The following is a 24,991-nucleotide window of genomic DNA, read 5'->3' as shown; positions in this document are numbered from 1 at the left end:
TATTTGAGACACGTTACATAAGTAATTGAGGTTTTCGTTTCATCAGAATTCCCTACGCGATTCTCGTTTGTCTTCCTTAGGCAGTTCAAACAGAACAAGGCCATGAGGTTGTCAACTTTTTCAATTGAATCATATAACTATATTATTAAAAGAGAAATCAATGTTCCATAGATATTGGCCATGGTTAATAACTGCTTACTCGACTTGTTTGCTCTCTTAGTTGTCTGTAACATTTTGGTAACGTTGAAAAAAATCTTTATTTTTTGCAAGGAGAGGGCTCAGTTAAATATCTGTTTGAATCATTTCATGAATATGATTTTCTTCAGGCTGTCTTTTTCGGTTGTTGTTCAATTTGATCAGAGGTACAGTCAAGCGATAATGAACCACAAAGGTAGCCTGCACGCTGACTCGACTGGTTCTTTCCAGAGATGAATTTGAAAATGGCTTTGAAAAAAGCAAACATTTTACAACATACTAAAAGCAACATACTACAAGAGATGAATTTAGTTGAATGGAAAATTCAGGGTTTCTCTCCCAGTAGGACGATTTGCTGTTAACTTCGGCTATCTTGAAAACATGGAGTGTGGAATGTTGGAGTGTGAAATGCTGGAATGTTGGAGTGCTGGAATGTAAAACCTTCATAAACTATTTAACTACATGCTAACAAGTAGTTATATTGTATTTGTATTTAATTTGGGTTCGTTAATACGAGAACCTATCGTAAAGGAAGGTATGCGAACTTTCTTCTATTCACATTCCAACATTCCAAGATTCCAAGATTCCAACATTCCAACATTCCAGATTCCATGCTTTCAAGATAGCCGTTAACTTCTGCCGCCATGAAGTTTCTTATTGATATACAGCCAGTGTTTGCAATCAATTTCTCAATTATTTTGTATTAGACCAACATGAAAGTCATTGTGTGGAACAATAAGAATTGCCTGAATAAACAAGATTCCACATATTTCGTTTTCTGATTAGATATACAAACAAAATTCATATGGCCAATCTGAACGCTTGCACGTATGATTTGCAAATAAACGACAATTCCTGTTTTGAAAATATCCAGAGGCGTCACTTCATACGCATTTTCCCCGGAAGCGACTTCATTATTTACACAAATACTTTTCTGCCCTGCTAAAACTCGAAAAAGAAAGAATTTGATGTTAAAGTGAGGCTCGACGCTTCCTTTTTAAGCTTCAAGAAACATATTTGCATGGAGTTTGCTTTATTTCAAACTGTTGCATTTATCTTAACTATTTATTATAATACTCTCGGAAATTTTACCATCTTTCCTTTTCAAAACTTTATATAGATAATTTTTGCACGTTGAAACAGCCATCAAGAAAATCAAGTTTACCAAAAACGCTTTCGTCCTTAGTAGGCAGGGCTGTGGCTGCGAAAATCTGATTTCTCACCTAACCGAGATGATCTCGATGGTTTTATATACTTTTGAGTATGGAGATTCAGAATCAAAGATGGGACCAAAAAAGTTTTGCCTCAGTATCACATGACCGATGACGTCATCGATAACGGCAAAACAGTCATAAATCCGCTATTTATTCAAAATAAATTGCACAATTCAGCAATTGTAGGCCTTATGCGAATGCAAATTTCAAGAGTTTTCAATTGATGTATCACGTAATTTATTTTGCTGACGTCATTAGTAGATTTTCTCAAGTTTTGCAACAACTTTTGTGCTTATAACTAAGTGAGTTGGAATTCACTGCAAATGTGCCAAAACTATGTTGTTTATTTGACCAGGCTCAACACTAATAAGTCATAATAATAATCATAAGGCACTTGTGTAGTGCGACAGCAATGACGATAAAGCAGTTTCTTTACAAAGCGACTCTATATATATGGTCGCTGCAAGCTTTTTTACAAGTATTGAAGCAGAATTATCTAGTTAAAATTATTTGAAAGCTAATTTCATTCCAGTGTTGAGTGAAATATCTCCTCTTTGCTTCTATGCATAAGTACGTGCGCATTGGTATTGAAAATTCCATTGCAGCCTTAGCTTCCGTAATTCCTGCCGACAGATCATCAAAGAATTCTGCCACATCTTTCCTGGAACTATCTGGAAGCACAAGACGACCCAATAAGCGGCGCAGAAATGGTTGTTACGTTTCTGGTATTTTCTTTAAGCCATATGTCAATGTACTTGGGCTTTCGCTGATCATGTATGTATTTAAATGAAAGCTTCATCAGATGCCTGTTTCTACGTTCCTTTACTAGCAACTAGGCAATTGTGTCATTTCTTTGGCGTAGTGGCCTATTAGAATACTTGCCACAATATCTTTTAATATTTTGCAATCATTTTAGGAGTTTCAAGAAAGAGGTCGAAAAGGAACGTCAGAATAGTCCACACATATAGGCTGTTTTACTTTCCCAGCCCTTCCTCCCTCATTTTGTTTCTTAATGCAAAATGTCTTTTCAGTATCGCTTTAGATTACAGCCAAACTGCGTTGGCAAAATGATTGCCATTATTGGGGCTAACGGGGGGGAGGAGAAAACTTTCTTTATATTGCTGGCCCCTCCAGTTTAGGGTCAGTGACACGGGTTCTGATTTATAGTCGATTGACAGATTACTTAAACCATATTGACATACAGATGGATTTCAGCAACTTAGTACCAGTTGAGTGCCATTTAAGGACGGTTGAAAACTTGGATGAGCCTCTTGTTCTCGATACAAAAATTGCAATCTCTGCAATTGGACAGGGAATTTTGCATAACCATCTAGCAATTTGGGTAACCGAAGTTGTTACAGTATAAATCATAAGAGTAAAGTCTACTGATCATTTAAAGCCTTGGGAGCATTCTGGCAAATGAAAGGAAATCGCGCTTCTGCAAGCATGAAAAATGCACGGTCAGCAAAATTATGATTCTGAACTTCAGAATTTTTCAAATCTGATGTTACTGTCTAAAAGAACATGCAAAACTGAGCAAAAGATATCAAAAGAGCAATGTGATCTGACTAATAAGCTTAAAGTTATAGCTGTGGAAACTTTTGTTTTGTCAAACAACTTGCTTTCTGAAATCTCATGGTAGTGCAGACGCATAGCAGTAGAATTGTGCATGCTAAAGTTTTTGAAATGTTTCTTCAATACCAAAGATCAGACCTACCTTTTAGAAACACAAAGACATAGCATACGATTAACAGTCGCAAGGTGCTTTTTCTTTTTATCTGTGTCAATGAAACAGAAAATACTTGCCTTGTGGTCTAAAAGAATCCTTTCAACCCCATCTGTTTAAGAAAGATTTTGAGCAGATTCTCAAGGTTAAGGGTTATCAGTTTCATGGCTTTCTTAATATTTTGCAGAATTCAGAAAAGTAGGCCTAGAAAGTATTGCTATCAAACCTTGCTCGTTTTAATTGGTTTAAAATGGGCGTTGTCAGGGAATTGGGGATACTCAAATTAGTCTTGATCCTCTCTCCGTGCAACTTCTTTTCCTAAACGTTTTTAAAGAACTGTAGCTTGCCTTTAAATATAGATTTCTTTTTGAAAAATGTGTAAAGTTACATGCTTATATCAATTAATTTCATTTTTAATTGATGTAAATCTAAAGTTAACAGTGCAAAGCATTCCTGCAAACACATTCAAAGTAAGAGCAGGAGGATTCAAAATCTTATTTCATTTTTTCGATTTTTTTCTGACTGAAAACCAAAAGGCAATACAATTTCTTCAAATTCCGCTATTTCAAATTTTTAGGTAATCTTCCTGAATTTCTTTTGTTGTTACAACCTTTCCCTGGCTGTGGGACCTTAATGTTTTCATGAATCTGATTTGTTGATCATCTTTCAGGCTCGGTTTCTTATAGACGGTTTCTCACAAAAATTAAAACTAATCCGAGGAGTGATGATTTACAAAAGGGGGCCAATCTAAAGATTTACGGAAGTCCAATAACAAGGAATGTTGTCACTGCAGGATTGCGACATCTGGATATTTTTTAAGCAAAGATGCCACCTCCATCTTTTCCTTTCATTCCTATCTTTATAGTCACAAAAGAACAGCTACTAGAGGATTGGTGTTCTACTTACTATTAGTGAGACAAAATACATTATTTTTCTTGCTAGGATAAGAAGCTTTTAAAGAGATACAAGTTTAAAAATCAGCTGCGCCTTAAATCAATTAAAAATTTCGAAATTTTCTTTTCAAACAAAAGGGCATTCAACACAAAGCATCAGCTTTTAGCCAGTGTTCGTGGGAAAATGTCATCTGTTTTGAAGGTCATAAAGATATACATTAACAACAAAAAATTCATAACATTAATTTTCAACGGATAAACTTCGTCGAAAAAAATTTCGGTAAACTTTTCAGAATTTCATCATGAAAGAATTTCGTCGAGGATTTTTAATACTGAAATATTAACAATAACACAGATATATAAGAGGCAAAACCATATAGTTTGCTTCATATTCAGTCCCTTAGGTACCGTCTCCGTGGAGGCTTTGGGGCGTGGGCACCCGTTCGGCATTCGGCTTATCCTCCCAGGCAGCATTTTAAAATAGAACAGCATTTCAGGAAAATCAAATTAAAAGCGGTATATTTTCACAGTTTATGCGAAGGCAAATCACAAGGTATGACTTTAGCACTGAAAGAGTCTCTACTCTCTATCATTATGGTAAAAAGTTTATTAATAGACTATAATTAAAAGTATATGTATAACTGCAAGTTTCGGAAAGCATAAGACCATCTCCAATAGGAGAAGTTAGTCTGGAAATTTTGCTTTCTGTAGAGTTTAAAATTTGGGTTGAAAAGTGCAAACACCCTGAACGAATGAAAGAAATAGTACAGTTGCGTGTAAAAAGAAAGAGGTGGAATCCTTTGAAACCGGCGACGAAATACAGTTAGAACTATTTTCATCGAACGAAGTTAGTTCAAGAACCGTCAATGATAATGATGATTATGATGATGATTTCGACGATAAAGACAGTTATGAAGACGATGTAAAGGAGGACAATGGCAAAGTTAGCATTGACTAGGTTAAAAGGATACATAAATTTGATTTCTTACCTCATATAATAGTCTCATATAGTGACCAAATTTAGTACTGAATTTAGTCGAAGAAATATTCGTCGAAATATTTGTCAGAAACATTGTCACGACGAAACTTTTTGAAGTTAATGTACTTTAAAGCCACATAGAAGCGCTGAAACGTGGACCATACAGGATCTCACGGACGAAAGTTAATTAAATGTTGGTTAGAAATTAACTGTTCATGGTTGATAAATATTTGAAACAAAAAGACAAGAACTACACCTTGATTTTCAAGCGGCAGAGTCATGGAGAAGGAAAATAATTTTAATCAGTATATATTGCGGCAAATTGAAGGGGAAAAGCCCCCTGACCCCCCCCTTGGGGCGGTCCTCATATATTTGATACATTGATATAATTTACAGTGTGCTAACAAAATTAATATTTCAAATAGATGGCCCACTGTCTTTAGATTTTCATGCCTAGATTGGATTGACATTAATAGTTAATTAAACAATTATATAAAAGAAACAACTTTTAACTAGTTGACAACAAAAAGCTGACGAAGACAATGAAAAGAAATAGTTGTAAAAATCTCTTGACATCAATCACATATTGACTATTCTATTTCTGGTACTGAAATAAATTGTTTTATCAAATTTGACATTTGGAAAAGCTTTGTAATGATCCATTTTCATGAGCTGTGACAGCGGAAGCCGTTGTAGAGGGTGTTATAAAGCGAACAATACAAAAATGATTTTGCTAAATTGGTTAAAAGTTATCGAAAACTCTTTAGACACGGGTCGTCAAACTCAAGAGCCAGATTACTCCCAGATATATGCATATCTATCTCTCAACTGATTTTGCAAAATGCGACAGGCATCACAGTTTGAACCAACATCCGGTCCACAGAACCCATCTGAATCCTCGGAAGGTGTTATTGCAAGTCGCCCACAGTAAACATTGCCATTTTCTGTGTTTTGTTGGCATACGCATCCGTCCCTGTTGACGTACCAGCCTTTGGTGAGCCTGAAAGACTTGATGTCCAGTTTCATGCACGCGGCACAGTTGCAACCATTCTCAGGACCACAGTAGATATCACAACAATCGCATCTACAGCAAATCAATCAACCGTAATAAGTTTAGTATTAAGATATATAAAGATTTAACGATAAAACAAGACAAATGAAATCCCAAGATAAGAAAACAAACGACTTCTATCTGCATAAACCTGAATTTCTTGAATTGCCAAAATGAGCCAAGTAATTCAAAGGGACCAGAGATTTAAATTTCGAGGAGTTGTGCGGAAGATACTTTTGGGAGAGGGCAAGAATTTTCTTGCCCGCTCAATTTCATACAGCTACAATGCTGCCCCTTAGTTCAAGAATAAGTTTTTGTAGCCCTCCCCACTTTAAAATGGAAAGACGACACACATGTTCTGCATAAATAGAACAAAATTTACTGAGTAAAGAGTGGAAAGCAGCTTACAACTCAAGCTGAATTGGGGGGGGGGGGGGTGAATATAAGCTTTCAGACTCAAGCTCTGAATCAAGTGACAATTGATAAAGATTCATAGCTACATAAACACTACTGAAATGAACTGTGTTTCAACTATAATGGCGAATATTATTTAGAACTAGTTTTCATTGTACGCTAAGAGCCTGTAACATTTCTTTGGAGTTTCTTCATCCCGCACAGACCATTGCACAAAAAGACTACCTCATGTAAAGAAATCACCAAACCTGAAGAGGACAAGCCATGAATAGCACAAGCACAGGGTTAAACGCGTTGGTCTGCTGGAAAACAATTTGTCCTGGGAATCACCCTACTATCCGCCAATTTCCCTCAATAATAGTGTAATATAGTTCTAAATGAAATGATAGCTTTAAGTTTCGACTGAAATTTTCAGGCCCCCTCTTGTTTACTAATTTTCATCTGCCCCCTGAAAGAATTTTAGACGGTCCCCTCAATATCACCTTTTTTGTTTTAGACTGAAGATATTTCAACAAATATATCATACAAGAATTCTTTTTTCCTGTACCAGGAGGTAAGAGACTCAATGACTTTTATTTTTAATTAACACGTAAATAAACGTCAGGTGCTTATTGCTAGGCCCAATTTTCTTTGGAACTGATGACGTAGGCTTTGGTTGAGTTAGGTTAACCCCAAGAGGATAAAAAAACCCTACATTGCGCATTGCGCATAATCTTGTAGAATGAATATTTTTACAAATGATTGGAAATTATTCCTGTTGAACCTTTCACAAGAATTTTGAAGTGCAAAAGGTTTTAGGCGAAGTTACAAGATATTTTGGGTGGCAATATGGGTATGCACATGCCCCGCTATGTCTTTTTTAAAAGACCCAAGTAACCCAATGCATAGAATTTAGAGTGAGAAACGACAATATATCATGGCACCTTACACAATAAGTATAGATCGGCCGCTGGATATATCTAAAAGGGTTGCAGATTAATCAGAATATATCAAATTTGGGCTGGAACTTCAGGAAGGTAATATTGATCTGACTAGCCTTATCAACAATTCAAATTTAAAAAAATATTTTCTCTGATATAAAGATACTTTACCTCAAAGGACCAACAGCAAATCCACAATAGTATTTTCCAGTAGAGCCAAGTCGACATTGTCTTCCAGCCTCGTTCACCTTGGCGTGAATCCTATCATTAGTTTGTTCACTGGTTTGTTCCATACTGAAAAGGTTGGCAGACCTTTTAACCACGTCCTCCTTATGCTCTTGTATCAAATGCAGCAGATAGTTTTCTTTTAGCCCCTCAAAGAGACATTTTGGTGCTGGGCATTTGTACAGACGATGCTCACATCTAAAAAAGGAATATTAAGGTTGCAAAGTATAGGCCATATAAAATTTATTCGCTGACCCAACATATGCGAAGATAATTTATGGAAACAAGTGCAACGAATAGAGTCAACAATCCACATGATACAACAGGTAGCAGAAAAATTGCTACTCTTAGGGAGCAAATGAGAGCAAGAGACAGATCTGCAAAATTTAATGCCAGTTCCAAATATTTGCTTATCTAAAAAGCACTTATTTGAGGATGAAGGCTTCTACATACAAAGCCAAACGGAAATGAATATTTTTTCCATCCAGACCACCTATTTCTCGCTACCTATTTTATCTATAAAATCTATTTTGCCATCGAGAAAGTTATTAAGAAGAACACTGTAGGATGAGATTGTAAACAATACAATATAAGAGGGAAAGTTTTGCAGCGGTTCGAGGATGAAGTAACGGCTTTGTGTAAGATGTGACTATTGCTTCACCGAAAATTGCGAGCAGACATTTGGCCAACTTACGACAATTTTCCCATTATTACGAAAAACAACATTTCTAGACTCTTTGTTTACATATCAATAAACTTGAATTATTTAGACGAAAAATAGTTTGAAAGGAAGTTTCAAGAAAAGTTTCGAGGCAATTCATAAAAAAGTTCTGAAGAAAATTGCTTTTGAAGCATGTAAACAATTTATTTTCACAACAAATTCGCAAAAAAATTCGAAACTGTCTGGATACTAAGTTTTTTCAATTGTGAATAACGTTTAAAAAAAGAATATTCTAGCATTTGCCATTTTTAGTACCATCCCTTTAGTACCATTGTCCATCAATATTAACATCTTTTATGAAACTTTCCAAAGCAATTTGAAATTTGGTCAACTAAAAAGTTGTTTGCAGCAGTGCTGTCATTTCGTGAAGGGTAGTGCAATACTTTGGCTCACATTGTATACAATACCTTTGCTCGTGGTCATTCAGCTCAGATCTAATGAGTTTAGCAGTGCATCCAATAAAAGAACAAACCGCAGGTAAGTTTCCAATCATCCTTCGGCAAACATGTGATGCCAAAATTTGAAATTCATTTCGACATTGTGGGCAAGAGCCATTTATAACCATAGATAAACATTTCTCACAATAAACGTTGTGACAGCAGCTTGTTTCAACTGCTTTTTCTGCGATTTCTAAGCAGATGGGACAAACCAATGCTTTAATAACCTCATTGCCAGGCTGATAATCTTCTTCTAAAACATGAATTAAGATGTTTGACAATTGATATGCAACATTCTTTAGTTAAATAAAAGGGTTTCTCAGTTCTTCTTACTACTCTATTGCAGACCTGTCAACCTAAAATTTTCGAACCCTCGAGATTTAAGATTTTCTGGTAAGAAAAACAGGGAGATTTAGCCAAAAACAGGGAGATCCGTCCAAAAACAGGGAGATCCCTGGAATTTTCTGAATTTATAAACAACATACCTCTAAAAAATCATGTTGGACAAACAGTTAATGACAACAATTATCATGGGTAGCGTCTTCCTGATGTTTTTTATCGTTTTCGTTAAGCTGTAAACACTAACAAATAACTTAGTAGAAAATCAGGTAGAAAATCATAAAAAACCGGGAGACCAAGAGAAAGCAAGCAAAACCTGGAGTCTCCTGGCAAAACCAGCACGATTGACAGGTCTGCTATTACACGTGGTTTTTATTACAAGAACATAACACAGACCCAAGAAAGAATTGTCATTTAGCAATAAAAACCTGGTGAATATTTCTAAAGCTCACTATTCCATCATCTAATAATTGCTACCTGGTAGAGTGAGACTTTCTCAAACATAAATTGTACAAGAAAAAATATTGTTTTTAGGTAAAAGACAAGAAATTTAATTAACAAGAAATTAAACACGATATCTTTTGAGTCTACAAAAATGTTTCTGGTGAAAAGGGTGATGTAACACTTCTGAAACAGAATAATACAAATATAACCAGCTAACATGGTAGAATGCTGTTTTTGGGTATCTCAAGCTACCTTTTCTGTTTTTATCCTGTTCCTTTGCTTCTGTTTCAGTATTCTCCTAGAAGAGAACATCCAGAAGCACTCAAATAAATATTATTTTTATAAAATCTAGATTTTTGGGTAAATTTCAACAAGAAACTGTGTTTCTTAACTTGATGACCTACCCACATTGAAAGAATTGTTGGCACTGGGTGAAATTTTTATCCATAACTTTCAGCAATTAATCTAACCAAGAAAAAAATAGAGAAAGACTAACTCAAAAGCTCTCAATTTACCTCCATATCTCAGTGGAAGGGTCTCTTTTAAAAAAACAAGACCACCTTTAAAAAAAGCAAGCCCTGATGAGGTAAATGTGCCATTGCATTTGTATTTATATCGAGTTTTATTACAGTTTCTAGCCACTTCTTTGTGTTTTTGTATGCCCCTCGAAGAGGCATACTATTTTTGACGTATGGTTCAAACATTCAAACAATGGGTTCTTTTTCTGAAATAATGGCCAACTGTTATTCCTATGTATACCTTGGTGGTACAATCATATGCTTTGTAGATATCTTCTAATAAAATGCCCCTCAAAATATGCAAAAAAGTTTAATTTACAGTGTGTATGTGTCAAATCCTTGTAGAGTAACAGAACCAACAATCCCCAGTGGACTTGACCAGAGACATGCATGCTCCTCAAAACAACTGATAAATGACACATTGAAGTAAGCAGCTATGTAATTAACATAATAATGACAATATAGTTTAGCAAATAAATTTAGTACCAGAATGAGAATATAATAGTTTGATTGTTAAAATATAATAGTTTGATTGTCGTGTTTTTAACAATCAAACTATCATATTTTCATTCTGACCAGTACTAAATTTATTGGCTAACTATATTATTGTTATTCTGGATGAAGTACCACAAGCAACATACATATTTATATGAAGTTAACATGTCAATGTATATGCCCCATAACTTACTTCATTTTTTGGCTTTCTATTGATATCCTCTTTGAAAACTTCAGCCTCTTTTACAAAAGCATCATCTTTTAAAGTTTTTCCAATTTGTATTGCAACATTGACATGTGCCAAGGCCTTATCGTGTAGTCCCATGTTAAATGTAGCGTTACTCAAACACAAAAGCAAGTCTGCTTGTTCTCTATCAAAATGGAGCCTTGAGGCAAGATTCACAGCTGGTTCTAAATGAGATACTGCTTCTTCATACCTTCCATTTTGAGCATAAATCTTTCCAAAACCTGACAATATGTAACAAAGCAAGTCCTTTGACAGATCACCTTTCTCTCCTCCCTTTTCCATTGCTATCCTGAACAAGTCCATCGCCTCATTCCATTTTTCCATTCCAAGATAGCATCTCCCAAGGAATGTAGTTGCAATTAATAGTCTTGAACTATTGTAAGTGCTTTCAACATTTTTGATAGCTCTCTTGTAACTTTCAATTGCAAGTTCATAGTGCTTAAGGTGAAAATATGCATATCCACAACCTATAAAAGCTCTGCCTTGAAGATCTGGATTTTTCACTTTACTTGACAAGGGTATGTTCTGTTGAAAACATAAGAGAGCTTCCTGGAATTGTTCTGCTAGATTATATTGTCTACCTAAGAAGTTCAAAGTGTAGCTTTTAAGAATCTTGTTTTCTTTTTGCTCCGCAGTATCAAGCATTAACTTCAAGTACTGAATTGTTTCTTTCTGCAATTCTGCTCCAGTGCTTGGATTTTTCTCCCTCAAGACAACATTGAGCTGGAACCTAAAGCAATCACATGCCTCCACATAATTCCCTTTTCTGATTGCTTCTTTATTTATAAAAGACTTTTTCATAAATTCATACTGATCAAGCCTTGACATCATTAACTCTGCTCCTGTAAAATCAAACTTAACAGTTATTTAATGAATTGCATTTTAAAAAACACTTATGAATTGCATTTTTAAAAAAACACTTATGAATTGTTTACAGACAACAGGATTTCGAAGATAATTAATAGAGAGTGCGGGAAAATAACCGACCCTAGCGAGGCTCGAACTCATTTTTAAAAAAATTCCTTTGCATAACAAAAAGAAATCAACACAGATGTGTTTTAAAAATGGATAGTTTGTGGTTTCACAATTCAGTCAAGGAGCTTTAACATATCTGGATGGTTACAGGCTATTATTTTTAAGACTTCAGCAGGAAAGACTCATCTGATGAAACACCTTCAGAGTCAGCTGTTTATGACTGGTTTTCAGTGTTTCAAAGAGGCAAACACCATCAAATAGAGATCAGAAATAGACCCTACTCTGAATACCCAGTATTAGCCACAACTGAAACACATAATGTCAGCAAGGACGCTAGTAGAGGAGGATGAAAAAGTCACTGTGCTGCAGATTCCAGAGGATGTGGGGATTTCAGTCAGGAAAAGTGACCAACATCCTGCACAATAACCTTTGTCAAGGTTTCAGCCAGGGAGTCCCTCCCACATGACCCAGAGATTTGGCGGAGTGAGGTCAAAAGCCTGGATCTACAGTTTTGACCCAGAAACCAAACAACAGTGCAGCAAATGTAACCACAGGCACATGGGCTCCCCTGCGAAAAAAACATTGATAAACCATGGCTGAGAATGGTGACACCATGCTTGCACAATGGTTTTCAACCATTGCCCACCATGGTAGAGCAATGAAATGACCATGGTTAACCATGGTAGAACCATGAATTTCCAATGGGACCCATTGCTCAACCATTGCTGAACCATGTCTAACATTTCAAAATTTTTACTTTCTCATAAATTTGCTTGAGCAATATTAAGATATTGAACAAAGTTGAAATGTTCATGATTATTTTAAACAATTTTGAAATTTTCAGTTCTTTTTATGATTTCAGATTAAACCATGGTTAGACCATAGCCAAACCATGCTTATCTGCTCATTGTTGAACCTTGGCTTAACCACAGCTTAACCATGTTTATTTTCAACCATGTTTATTTTCCATGGTTAGACCATGGCATATAGCCATTTTGGCAATTTAGGTCAAGGGTTCAACCATATAAACATTTGGATTTTTGAAAATACAAATTTGAATTTTTACAGGAATTGCATGTTTGTAAACTTGGTTTGAAACATGGTTCAAACACGGTTCAACCATGTCACTTGACCATGATTGATCCGAGATTCAACCATGTCACTTGCTATGATCGAGCCATGATTCAACCATGTCTCTCGACCATGATCAAACCATGGTCCAACAAAGCCTTACTTTTGCCCCTGCGAAAAAACCATTGCTCAACCATGGCTGACAATGGTGCCAACTTGTTATTATCTATAAAATATTTGTTGTTATAATTTGTCTCATAATTAATTGAAATATATCAAGTTGATACTGCAATATCAGTTCAGTTCAGTTCTCATGATTTGAAATGGCACAACATACAATTAAAATTAATCTACATTATACACACAAACAGGGCCCGTGCCACGAATTCGAATTTGGGTGGGGGGGGCAAGGCTAAAAAAGTAGGGGGCAAAGGCTTCTTACCCCTTTTACTGCAGCTTTAAAACTACTTGCTATAGAAAAAAGTGGGGAGGGGCCATGCCGACCTCTGGTGGCACAGGCTCTGACAAATATAATTACCAAAAAACTACCAATTATATGAAAGATGCAAGAGATTATAAAAGAGACAGTGATTGTATGCAAGGGAAATTCTTCAGAAGGAACTCTCTCAGTAGATAACCTAAAAGAGGAAACAGCACCCTTTTAGCAATTATGACTAATAATTTGATTGATTTGTTTTTCAAAGTTAATTACAGTAACAATCAGCTAATTGTAATTTTTGTCTAAAAGTCATGATTTAAACATTTTACAAAAGCGAATGACTTACTAACCTAATTCCAATTGGTAGTGCTTTTCTGAGTTTAGTAAATATCTATCTCTGATGCGCATCATCTTTGAATTTAAATGTTAATTTATGGTTTATTTCTAAACTTGATATCCCTCTTGGTAAGTTTAATAGTCCTTTTGTCCTTTTGTTTTAGGGAAAATCTCGTACGCTATTTGTAAGAGTGAATTGTCCCTCGGTGGTGGGGGGGACTCAGGGGGATTCAGAGGGACGCGGCTTGTGCTTGGACATAGCCAAGAACCATGTAACGCAAAGGAAGCTGTTTAGAATTGTTACTTTACTACAGGTCAACTATTGTCGATTAAACCAGAAAAGAAAAAGAGAACAATTGACAGATTTAATCGCATTGCAAACTTTGTATGCATGAAAATATACACAAAGTATGACAACCAAAAATGTGTCACTTCAAAATCCAACCAATGGGTCATTAATTCTAAAAAAAGTTTATCTTATTGATGCTTTTAATATTTTATATGCATTTTCTGGTCATATTTAGAATGTCACATTTAATTTTTTTTGGCTGCCAAAAAAAATTACATGAAAAATTACGTTGCAATAATTACATGAAAAGAACAACTTAGAAATTTCATAGAGTCCCCAGACCCCCCCCCTCCGTTAAAATTTCACGACTACATCCCTGCTAGATATTTGGGCAAAATTTTTGTCGGCTTCTTTACCCTCAAACCCCCCCTCTCCCCTTCCGAAAAAGTTCTCATTTACCGCCACTCAAAATTGAGTGGATGGTTTGCATCGGTTTGAAAGTTATGTTACTCTTGACAAATTATTTCTAATGGCGTTTTAAAGATTTTGGTATTAGAGACCTTGTTTATCGCCAATTTGTGTAGTATTTATGCCTTCATGTTCGCCAATGAATGTTAGGCTAGTCTGTGGCGGGCAAGCCCACCTTGTCGACCAATTTTTTGGAAAACTCGCCAGCTACTAAAACTCAAACTCAAACTCAAAAACATTTTTTCAGCAAATCAATTAATTACATGTTACGTCATTTAGGTAAGTTGTTTAAAATTCAATTATTAAATCCAAAATTACATAAGAAGATTAAAGAAAGAGAAAACAACCCTATATAAGAATAAATCAGCTGACGGACACATGAAAAAAACTCAAGATAGAGCTATCAAAGCCATGTGCCCGGTTGACGTGATTTGACGACAAGTTTACAATTCATTTTGGTTTGCATAACAGTAAGAATGAGATAATAGAAATGTAAATAACACTAGAAAAAAGCAAGGGAAATGAATAAAGAAAAAGAAAACTATATTAAAGATAAAAAATGGGAAAATTAGGTTTATAGTATGTGCTGGTATTTTCATCATATTCGATTAGGTCGGACTTTCTAAAAGGTAGTGTTTCATTTTATTTTTGAAAGATATTTTGTTGTTGGCTTCCTTCAGATCTAGTGGCAAAGAGTTCCAGAGCTTAATACCGTCAAATGTAAGAAAATTTATTTTAGAGTTGGTTGATATTGCTTGTAGGGAAAAACCAAGGCCTGAAGACTGTCTTGTATTGTAACGGTGAAGTTTTTTTGTTTTTAGACATTCATGTCCAAGAGTAGTGTAACTGTTGTCTTTATTAATTTGGAACATAAATTTTGCTGTCTCAAGTTTGTATAGTTTGTCAAAGTTCAGTAGCCTTAAGCGTTTAAAAATGGGGTCACTGTGAGCAGTATATGGAGCAAAGTCAGTTACTCTAATAGCTTTTCGTAAGTTGCGTTTCAGGGGTTCTAAGATCGATTTTCTTGCACATCCCCAATTCAGTATAGAGTGCATGAGATTGAATAAAAGTGGGCTGCCCATTTTTTTGCTCCCATTCTGTACACTGTGAAAAGTTCGGTTCTGTAGCTTACTCTGTGAAAAGTTCGGTTCGTTTGACCACTTGCTCAGCTTTGCTCACCCCTGCTCAGTTCTGCTCAGAGATGTTTGACGGCGATCAAAAATTTTGAGAGAGTCATTAAATATTTCTTTTGTTCGAGGTGTCGTTGAGCGATGCTCAGTTCGTTAGACCCTCCGACTGAACTTTGCTCAACTCGCACTTGCCTAACTTGCGCGATAAATTCAAGTTTTGCACGAAGCATATCTTGAGAGTTTTATTGATATTATGCTCACGAAAACCATTTAATTCTGTCATGAAAGCTCGTAATTTATTCAACATAAAGAAGGCCTTTTGATTTGCAATAATTTTGCGCGAAATTTCCATTTCTCATTGCGGTGCATTGCGCAGGCACTTACATTAATCTTTCTTTGTTCATAGAATTGTTAGGTGCAATGTTAAGGTCGTTTGATCACCCTGACTGAGCAGTGCGTTGAGATAACCTAGTTCATATTTGTTTTCAGAGGTTCTAATGTAATATGTATCCCAACAATTTATTAGTTTTCGTAGTCTATCTGTACAATATTGAGCTTATATAGAACAGTCTTCTAAGATAGACGCGTGACAGAATTTGACCTTGTACGTGGACGAAAAGTAAGTAAGACGTTTCAAGCATAACGCTTCATCAACACGTGCTGATGAAGAGTTATGCTTGAAACGTCGTACTTAGCTTTCATTCGTTCAATGTCTTTATTTAATTGTGTTAATTTTTGCTCATTACTCGACATACAACACGCTGAACTAAAATAATTCTCAACTAAAAAGGACTTTACTTGTGATAAGGCAGTTGGTTGGCAGGCAATCATCGAAGAATCTGCAAGCAGGTTGGCAGGCAAATATTTCAGTTATACTATAAACAACAGCGATCCAAGAATGGATTCTTTGGGACCACCGTTGTCTCCTAAATTTTTCATCTTTAAAGCCCCGGTCGAATGTGCCAAATATTTCATCGAACATCATTGAAAAAAATTGTTCTCGATTTTCAAAATCTTCACCTAACGTTTCGTTCGTTATTATGTTGGGACCACTATTTCTAGCGGTGCCCTTATCTTAATATTTAATGATAGACGAAGTTTAAGAGAAAATCACCATTTTGTCTAACTATTTTGTATCAAATACATCAGTATTTTATTTCACAATTCCGCCGATCACAATCCTTACTTCAACTCTACTCCAAGCAACAAACTAACTTATTTCGAGTTACAACATACATAATCACGTTCACTGAGACTTGTCGATTGATATTTTCCATATGTTTGTCCTTATACGGTATTGAGAGTCAAAGCATGTACTGAATTTAGTCGAAGAAATATTCGTCAAAATATTTGTCCGAAACATTGTCACGCGGAAACTTTTTGAAGTTAATGTACTTTAAAGCGAGATGGATGCGCTGAAACGTGGATCATACAGGATCTAAAGGACGTTAATTAAAAGGTTGGTTAGAAATTAACTGTTCATGGTTGATAAATATTTGAAACAAAAAGACAAGAACTACACCTTGATTTTCAAGCGGCAGAGTCATGGAGAAGGAAAATAATTTTAATCAGTATATATTGCGGCAAATTGAAGGGGAAAAGTCCCCTGACCCCCCTCCTTGGGGCGCTCCTCATATATTTGATACATTGATATAATTTACAGTGTGCTAACAAAATTAATATTTCAAATAGATGGCCCACTGTCTTTAGATTTTCATGCCTAGATTGAATTGACATTAATAGTTAATTAAATAATTATATAAAAGAAACAACTTTTAACTAGTTGACAACAAAAAGCTGACGAAGACAAGAAAAGAAAAGAAATAGTTGTAAAAATCTCTTGACATCAATCACATATTGACTATTCTATTTCTGGTACTGAAATAAATTGTTTTATCAAATTTGACATTTGGAAAAGCTTTGTAATGATCCATTTTCATGAGCTGTGACAGCGGAAGCCGTTGTAGAGGGTGTTATAAAGCGAACAATACAAAAATGATTTTGCTAAATTGGTTAAAAGTTATCGAAAACTCTTTAGACACGGGTCGTCAAACTCAAGAGCCAGATTACTCCCAGATATATGCATATCTATCTCTCAACTGATTTTGCAAAATGCGACAGGCATCACAGTTTGAGCCAACGTCCGGTCCACAGAACCCATCTGAATCCTCGGAAGGTGTTATTGCAAGTCGCCCACAGTAAACATTGCCATTTTCTGTGTTTTGTTGACATACGCATCCGTCCCTGTTGACGTACCAGCCTTTGGTGAGCCTGAAAGACTTGATGTCCAGTTTCATGCACGCGGCACAGTTGCAACCATTCTCAGGACCACAGTAGATATCACAACAATCGCATCTACAGCAAATCAATCAACCGTAATAAGTTTAGTATTAAGATATATAAAGATTTAACGATAAAACAGGACGACAAATGAAATCCCAAGATAAGAAAACAAGCGTCTTCTATCTGCACAAACCTGAATTTCTTGAATTGCCAAAATTCCAAGGGACCAGTGATTTAAATTGCGAGGAGTTGTGCGGAAGATACTTTTGGGAGAGTGCAATAATTTTCTTACCCGCTCAATTTCATACAGCTACAATGCTCCCCCTTAATGCAAAAACAAGTTTTTGTAGCCCTCCCCCCTTTAAAATGGAAAGACGACACACATGTTCTGCATCAATAGAACAAAATTTACTGACTAAAGAGTGGAAAGCAGCTTACAACTCAAGCTGTATTTGGAGGGGGGGGGGGGGGGGGGGTGAATATAAGCTTTCAGACTCAAGCTCTGAATCCAGTGACAATTGATAAAGATTCATAGCTACATAAACACTACTGGACTGAACTGTGTTTCTGAACTGTGAACAATTCAAATTTAAAAAAAAATTTCTCTGATATAAAGATACTTTACCTCAAAGGACCAACAGCAAATCCGCAATAGTATTTTCCAGTAGAGCCAAGTCGACATTCTCTTCCAGCCTCGTTCACTTTGGCGCGAATCCTATCATTAGTTTGTTCACTGGTTTGTTCCATACTGAAAAGGTTGGCAGACCTTTTAACCACGTCCTCCTTATGCTCTTGTATCAAATGCAGCAGATAGTTTTCTTTTAGCCCCTCAAACAGACATTTTGTTGCTGGGCATTTGTACAGACGATGCTCACATCTAAAAAAGGAATATTAAGGTTGCAAAGTATAGGCCATATAAAATTTATTCGCTGACCCAACATATGCGAAGATAATTTATGGAAACAAGTGCAACGAATAGAGTCAACAATCCACATGATACAACAGGTAGCAGAAAAATTGCTACTCTTAGGGAGCAAATGAGAGCAAGAGACAGATCTGCAAAATTTAATGCCAGTTCCAAATATTTGCTTATCTATAAAGCACCTATTTGAGAATGAATGCTTCTACTCTAAGGTCCTTAATAGAAGAGGGGGTCTTGATAGTTGGGGGGGTCAGAAATTTTTCAAAAAATAAATAAGCGGGGGGGTCCTAGTAAGTGGGGGGGTCGGAAATGTGAAAAATCTGAAAAATCACGTGATGATTCTTTTTTGGGGTCAATCGATAGCAAAATGACAATTATCACCATGTAATAATGTATTGTTGTATTACTAACATGAGCAGCCCAATTATCATTCTGTACATCAGCCAGGCCTATGAAAATTTTTTCGGATGTTATACTTCTTTTCTATGTTAAAACTTTTGTACAATGCAACCTTTTCATTTAATAGAAACTTTACAGAAATTGCACGCCTGAAAGAACAAAGGACAAATGAAATAACGGATATAAACGATTGCATATGAAAATTAATAACGGGGGGGGTCCATATAGGCTTCGGTGGGGTCAGAAAAAAATCGGAAAATTAATAAGCGTCCCCCCTTCTATTAAGGACCTTAGAGTACACACAAAGCCATCACCCAAACGGAAATGAATCTTTTTTCCATCCAGACCACCTATTTCTCGCTACCTATTTTTTCTATAAAATCTATTTTGCCATCGAGAAAGTTATTAAGAAAAACACTGTAAGATGAGATTGTAAACAATACAATATAAGCGGGAAAGTTTTGCATCGGTTCGAGGATGAAGTAACGGCTTTGTGTAAGATGTGACTATTGCTTCACCGAAAATTGCGAGCAGACATTTGGCCAACTTACGACAGTTTTCCCATTATTACGAAAAACAACATTTCTAGACTCTTTGTTTACATATCAATAAACTTGAATTATTTAGACGGAAAATAGTTTGAAAGGAAGTTTCAAGAAAAGTTTCGAGGCAATTCATAAAAAAGTTCTGAAGAAAATTGCTTTTGAAACATGTAAACAATTTATTTTCACAACAAATTCGCAAAAAAATTCGAAACTGTCTGGATACTAAGTTTTTTCAATTGTGAATAACGTTCAAAAAAAGAATATTCTAGCATTTGCCATTTTTAGTACCATCCCTTTAGTACCATTGTCCATCAATATTAACATAGACATCTTTTATGAAACTTTCCAAAGCAATTTGAAATTTGGTCAACTAAAAAGTTGTTTGCAGCAGTGCTGTCATTTCGTGAAGGGTAGTGCAATACTTTGGCTCACATTGTATACAATACCTTTGCACGTGGTCATTCAGCTCAGATCTAATGAGTTTAGCAGTGCATCCAATAAAAGAACAAACCGCAGGTAAGTTTCCAATCATCCTTCGGCAAACATGTGATGCCAAAATTTGAAATTCATTTCGACATTGTGGGCAAGAACCATTTACAACCATAGATAAACATTTCTCACAATAAACGTTGTGACAGCAGCTTGTTTCAACTGCTTTTTCTGCGATTTCTAAGCAGATGGGACAAACCAATGCTTCAATAACCTCATTGCCAGGCTTATAATCTTCTTCTAAAACATGAATTAAGATGTTTGACAATTGACATGCAACATTCTTTAGTTAAATAAAAGGTTTTCTCAGTTCTTCTTACTACTCTATTGCAGACCTGTCAACCTAAAATTTTCAAAACCTCGAGATTTAAGATTTTTTGGTAAGAAAAACAGGGAGATTTAGCCAAAAACAGGGAAATCCGTCCAAAAACAGGGAGATCCCTGGAATTTGCTGAATTTATAAACAGCACACCTCTAAAAAAATCATAATGCACAAACAGTTAATGACAACAATTATCATGGGTAGCGTCTTCCTGGTGTTTTTTATCGTTTTCGTTAAGCTGTAAACACTAACAAATAACTTTGTTGAGAAGAAAGTCATTTCAATCATTTTTGTTATAAGAGAACCTCTGCTGAAAGACAAGGAAAACCAGGTAGAAAATCATAAAAAACTGGGAGACCAAGAGAAAGCAAGCAAAACCTGGAGTCTCCTGGCAAAACCAGCAGGGTTGACAGGTCTGCTATTACACGTGGTTTTTATTACAAGAACATAACACAGACCCAAGAAAGAATTGTCATTTAGCAATAAAAACCTATTAAAATGAGGTGAATATTTCTAAAGCTCACTATTCCATCATCTAATAATTGCTACCTGGTAGAATGAGACTTTCTCAAACATAAATTGTACAAGAAAAAATATTGTTCTTAGGTAAAAAACAAGAAATTTAATTAACAAGAAATTAAACACGATATCTTTTGAGTCTACAAAAATGTTTCTGGTGAAAAGGGTGATGTAACACTTCTGAAACAGAATAATACAAATATAACCAGCTAACATGGTAGAATGCTGTTTTTGGGTATCTCAAGCTACCTTTTCTGTTTTTATCCTGTTCCTTTGCTTCTGTTTCAGTATTCTCCTAGAAGAGAACATCCAGAAGCACTCAAATAAATATTATTTTTATAAAATCTAGATTTTTGGGTAAATTTCAACAAGAAACTGTGTTTCTTAACTTGATGACCTACCCACATTGAAAGAATTGTTGGCACTGGGTGAAATTTTTATCCATAACTTTCAGCAATTAATCTAACCAAGAAAAAAATAGAGAAAGACTAACTCAAAAGCTCTCAATTTACCTCCATATCTCAGTGGAAGGGTCTCTTTTAAAAAAACAAGACCACCTTTAAAAAAAGCAAGCCCTGATGAGGTAAATGTGCCATTGCATTTGTATTTATATCGAGTTTTATTACAGTTTCTAGCCACTTCTTTGTGTTTTTGTATGCCCTTCGAAGAGGCATACTATTTTTGACGTATGGTTCAAACATTCAAACAATGGGTTCTTTTTCTGAAATAATGGCCAACTGTTATTCCTATGTATACCTTGGTGGTACAATGATATGCTTTGTAGATATCTTCTAATAAGATGCCCCTCAAAATATGCAAAAAAGTTTAATTTACAGTGTGTATTTGTCAAATCCTTGTAGAGTAACAGAACCAACAATCCCCAGTGGACTTGACCAGAGACATGCATGCTCCTCAAAACAACTGATAAATGACACATTGAAGTAAGCAGCTATGTAATTAACATAATAATGACAATATAGTTTAGCAAATAAATTTAGTACCAGAATGAGAATATAATAGTTTGATTGTTAAAATATAATAGTTTGATTGTCGTGTTTTTAACAATCAAACTATCATATTTTCATTCTGACCAGTACTAAATTTATTTGCTAACTATATTATTGTTATTCTGGATGAAGTACCACAAGCAACATACATATTTATATGAAGTTAACATGTCAATGTATATGCCCCATAACTTACTTCATTTTTTGGCTTTCTATTGATATCCTCTTTGAAAACTTCAGCCTCTTTTACAAAAGCATCATCTTTTAAAGTTTTTCCAATTTGTATTGCAACATTGACATGTGCCAAGGCCTTATCGTGTAGTCCCATGTTAAATGTAGCATTACTCAAACACAAAAGCAAGTCTGCTTGTTCTCTATCAAAATGGAGCCTTGAGGCAAGATTCACAGCTGGTTCTAAATGAGATACTGCTTCTTCATACCTTCCATTTTGAGCATAAATCTTTCCAAAACCTGACAATATGTAACAAAGCAAGTCCTTTGACAGATCACCTTTCTCTCCTCCCTTTTCCATTGCTATCCTGAACAAGTCCATCGCCTCATTCCATTTTCCCATTCCAAGATAGCATCTCCCAAGGAATGTAGTTGCAATTAATAGTCTTGAACTATTGTAAGTGCTTTCAACATTTTTGATAGCTCTCTTGTAACTTTCAATTGCAAGTTCATAGTGCTTAAGGTGAAAATATGCATATCCACAACCTATAAAAGCTCTGCCTTGAAGATCTGGATTTTTCACTTTACTTGACAAGGGTATGTTCTGTTGAAAACATAAGAGAGCTTCCTGGAATTGTTCTGCTAGATTATATTGTCTACCTAAGAAGTTCAAAGTGTAGCTTTTAAGAATCTTGTTTTCTTTTTGCTCCGCAGTATCAAGCATTAACTTCAAGTACTGAATTGTTTCTTTCTGCAATTCCTCTCCAGGGCTTGGATTTTTCTCCCTCAAGACAACATTGAGCTGGAACCTAAAGCAATCACATGCCTCTACATAATTCCCTTTTCTGATTGCTTCTTTATTTATAAAAGACTTTTTCATAAATTCATACTGATCAAGCCTTGACATCATTAACTCTGCTCCTGTAAAATCAAACTTAACAGTTATTTAATGAATTGCATTTTAAAAAACACTTATGAATTGCATTTTTAAAAAACACTTATGAATTGTTTACAGACAACAGGATTTCGAAGATAATTAATAGAGAGTGCGGGAAAATAACCGACCCGAGCAAGGCTCGAACTCATTTTTAAAAAAATTCCTTTGCATAACAAAAAGAAATCAACACAGATGTGTTTTAAAAATTGATAGTTTGTGGTTTCACAATTCAGTCAAGGAGCTTCAACATATCTGGATGGTTACAGGCTATTATTTTTAAGACTTCAGCAGGAAAGACTCATCTGATGAAACACCTTCAGAGTCAGCTGTTTATGACTGGTTTTCAGTGTTTCAAAGAGGCAAACACCATCAAATAGAGATCAGAAACAGACCCTACTCTGGATACCCAGTAATAGCCACAATTGAAACACATAATGTCAGCAAGGAAGCTAGTAGAGGAGGATGAAAAAGTCACTGTGCTGCAGATTCCAGAGGATGTGGGGATTTCAGTCAGGAAAAGTGACCAACATCCTGCACAATAACCTTTGTCAAGGTTTCAGCCAGGGAGTCCCTCCCACATGAGCCAGGGAGACCCAGGCTGACACATGAACAAAAACAGGATGTATCTACAGAGGTACCATGCAATGACCCAGAGATTTGGCGGAGTGAGGTCAAAAGCCTGGATCTACAGTTTTGACCCAGAAACCAAACAACAGTGCAGCAAATGTAACCACAGGCACATGGGCTCCCCTGCGAAAAAAACATTGATAAACCATGGCTGAGAATGGTGACACCATGCTTGCACAATGGTTTTCAACCATTGCCCACCATGGTTGAGCAATGAAATGACCATGGTTAACCATGGTAGAACCATGAATTTCCAATGGGACCCATTGCTCAACCATTGCTGAACCATGTCTAACATTTCAAAATGTTTACTTTCTCATAAATTTGCTTGAGCAATATTAATATATTGAACAAAGTTGAAATGTTCACGATTATTTTAAACAATTTTGAAATTTTCAGTTCTTTTTATGATTTCAGATTAAACCATGGTTAGATCATAGCCAAACCATGCTTATCTGCTCATTGTTGAACCTTGGCTTAACCACAGCTCAACCATGTTTATTTTCAACCATGTTTATTTTCCATGGTTAGACCATGGCATATAGCCATTTTGGCAATTTAGGTCAAGGGTTCAACCATATAAACATTTGGATTTTTGAAAATACAAATTTGAATTTTTACAGGAATTGCATGTTTGTAAACTTGGTTTGAAACATGGTTCAAACACGGTTCAACCATGTCACTTGACCATGATCGAACCATGATTCAACCATGTCACTTGCTATGATCGAGCCATGATTCAACCATGTCTCTCGACCATGATCAAACCATGGTCCAACAAAGCCTCACTTTTGCCCCTGCGAAAAAACCATTGCTCAACCATGGCTGACAATGGTGCCAACTTGTTATTATCTATAAAATATTTGTTGTTATAATTTGTCTCATGATTAATTGAAATATATCAAGTTGATACTGCAATATCAGTTCAGTTCAGTTCTCATGATTTGAAATGGCACAACATACAATTAAAATTAAACTACATTATACACACAAACAGGGCCCGTGCCACGAATTCGAAATTGGGTGGGGGGGGCAAGGCTAAAAAAGTAGGGGGCAAAGGCTTCTTACCCCTTTTACTGCAGCTTTAAAACTACTTGCTATAGAAAAAAGTGGGGGGGGGGCCATGCCGACCTCTGGTGGCACAGGCTCTGACAAATATAATTACCAAAAAACTACCAATTATATGAAAGATGCAAGAGATTATAAAAGAGACAGTGATTGTATGCAAGGGAAATTCTTCAGAA

The 24,991-nt window shown here is 35.7% G+C and overlaps 2 protein-coding genes and 1 long non-coding RNA gene across 4 annotated transcripts; 1 reads left to right on the top strand and 2 right to left on the bottom strand.

Annotated features, from left to right (window-relative positions):
- Positions 1 to 5,560: 5,560 nt before the first annotated feature.
- Positions 5,561 to 12,433, bottom strand: LOC148958152 (uncharacterized). Of its 2 annotated transcripts, none has more exons than XM_089113339.1 (5): positions 10,765 to 12,433; positions 9,811 to 9,856; positions 8,746 to 9,025; positions 7,564 to 7,815; positions 5,561 to 6,091 (listed from the first exon to the last, which is right to left on the bottom strand). In XM_089113339.1, exons 1-5 carry the CDS (start codon positions 11,647 to 11,649, stop codon positions 5,803 to 5,805), a joined length of 1,752 nt encoding a protein of 583 aa, XP_088969465.1. In that variant the 5' UTR covers positions 11,650 to 12,433; the 3' UTR covers positions 5,561 to 5,802. The 2 variants fall into 2 exon arrangements, with proteins under 2 accessions (XP_088969465.1, XP_088969464.1); XM_089113338.1 differs by having other exon boundaries at positions 8,746 to 9,028; positions 10,765 to 12,432.
- LOC148958151 (uncharacterized) lies at positions 7,809 to 18,283 on the top strand. Its single transcript, XR_016144817.1, has 2 exons — positions 7,809 to 8,815; positions 13,804 to 18,283. It is a non-coding gene; the product is annotated as an uncharacterized LOC148958151 (long non-coding RNA).
- On the bottom strand, positions 17,351 to 24,768 carry LOC148958150 (uncharacterized). Its single transcript, XM_089113337.1, has 5 exons — positions 22,209 to 24,768; positions 21,255 to 21,300; positions 20,122 to 20,404; positions 18,435 to 18,686; positions 17,351 to 17,881 (listed from the first exon to the last, which is right to left on the bottom strand). Exons 1-5 carry the CDS (start codon positions 23,091 to 23,093, stop codon positions 17,593 to 17,595), a joined length of 1,755 nt encoding a protein of 584 aa, XP_088969463.1. The 5' UTR covers positions 23,094 to 24,768; the 3' UTR covers positions 17,351 to 17,592.
- Between the last annotated feature and the right edge of the window lie 223 nt (positions 24,769 to 24,991).

This window comes from Rhopilema esculentum, chromosome 17 (assembly GCF_057945365.1).
Source record: "Rhopilema esculentum isolate cy_ngs chromosome 17, ASM5794536v1, whole genome shotgun sequence".
Classification (NCBI taxonomy): Eukaryota; Metazoa; Cnidaria; class Scyphozoa; order Rhizostomeae; family Rhizostomatidae; genus Rhopilema; species Rhopilema esculentum.
The sequence above is the reverse complement of the archived record's forward strand: the minus strand, read 5'-3'. Positions and strand labels throughout refer to the sequence as shown.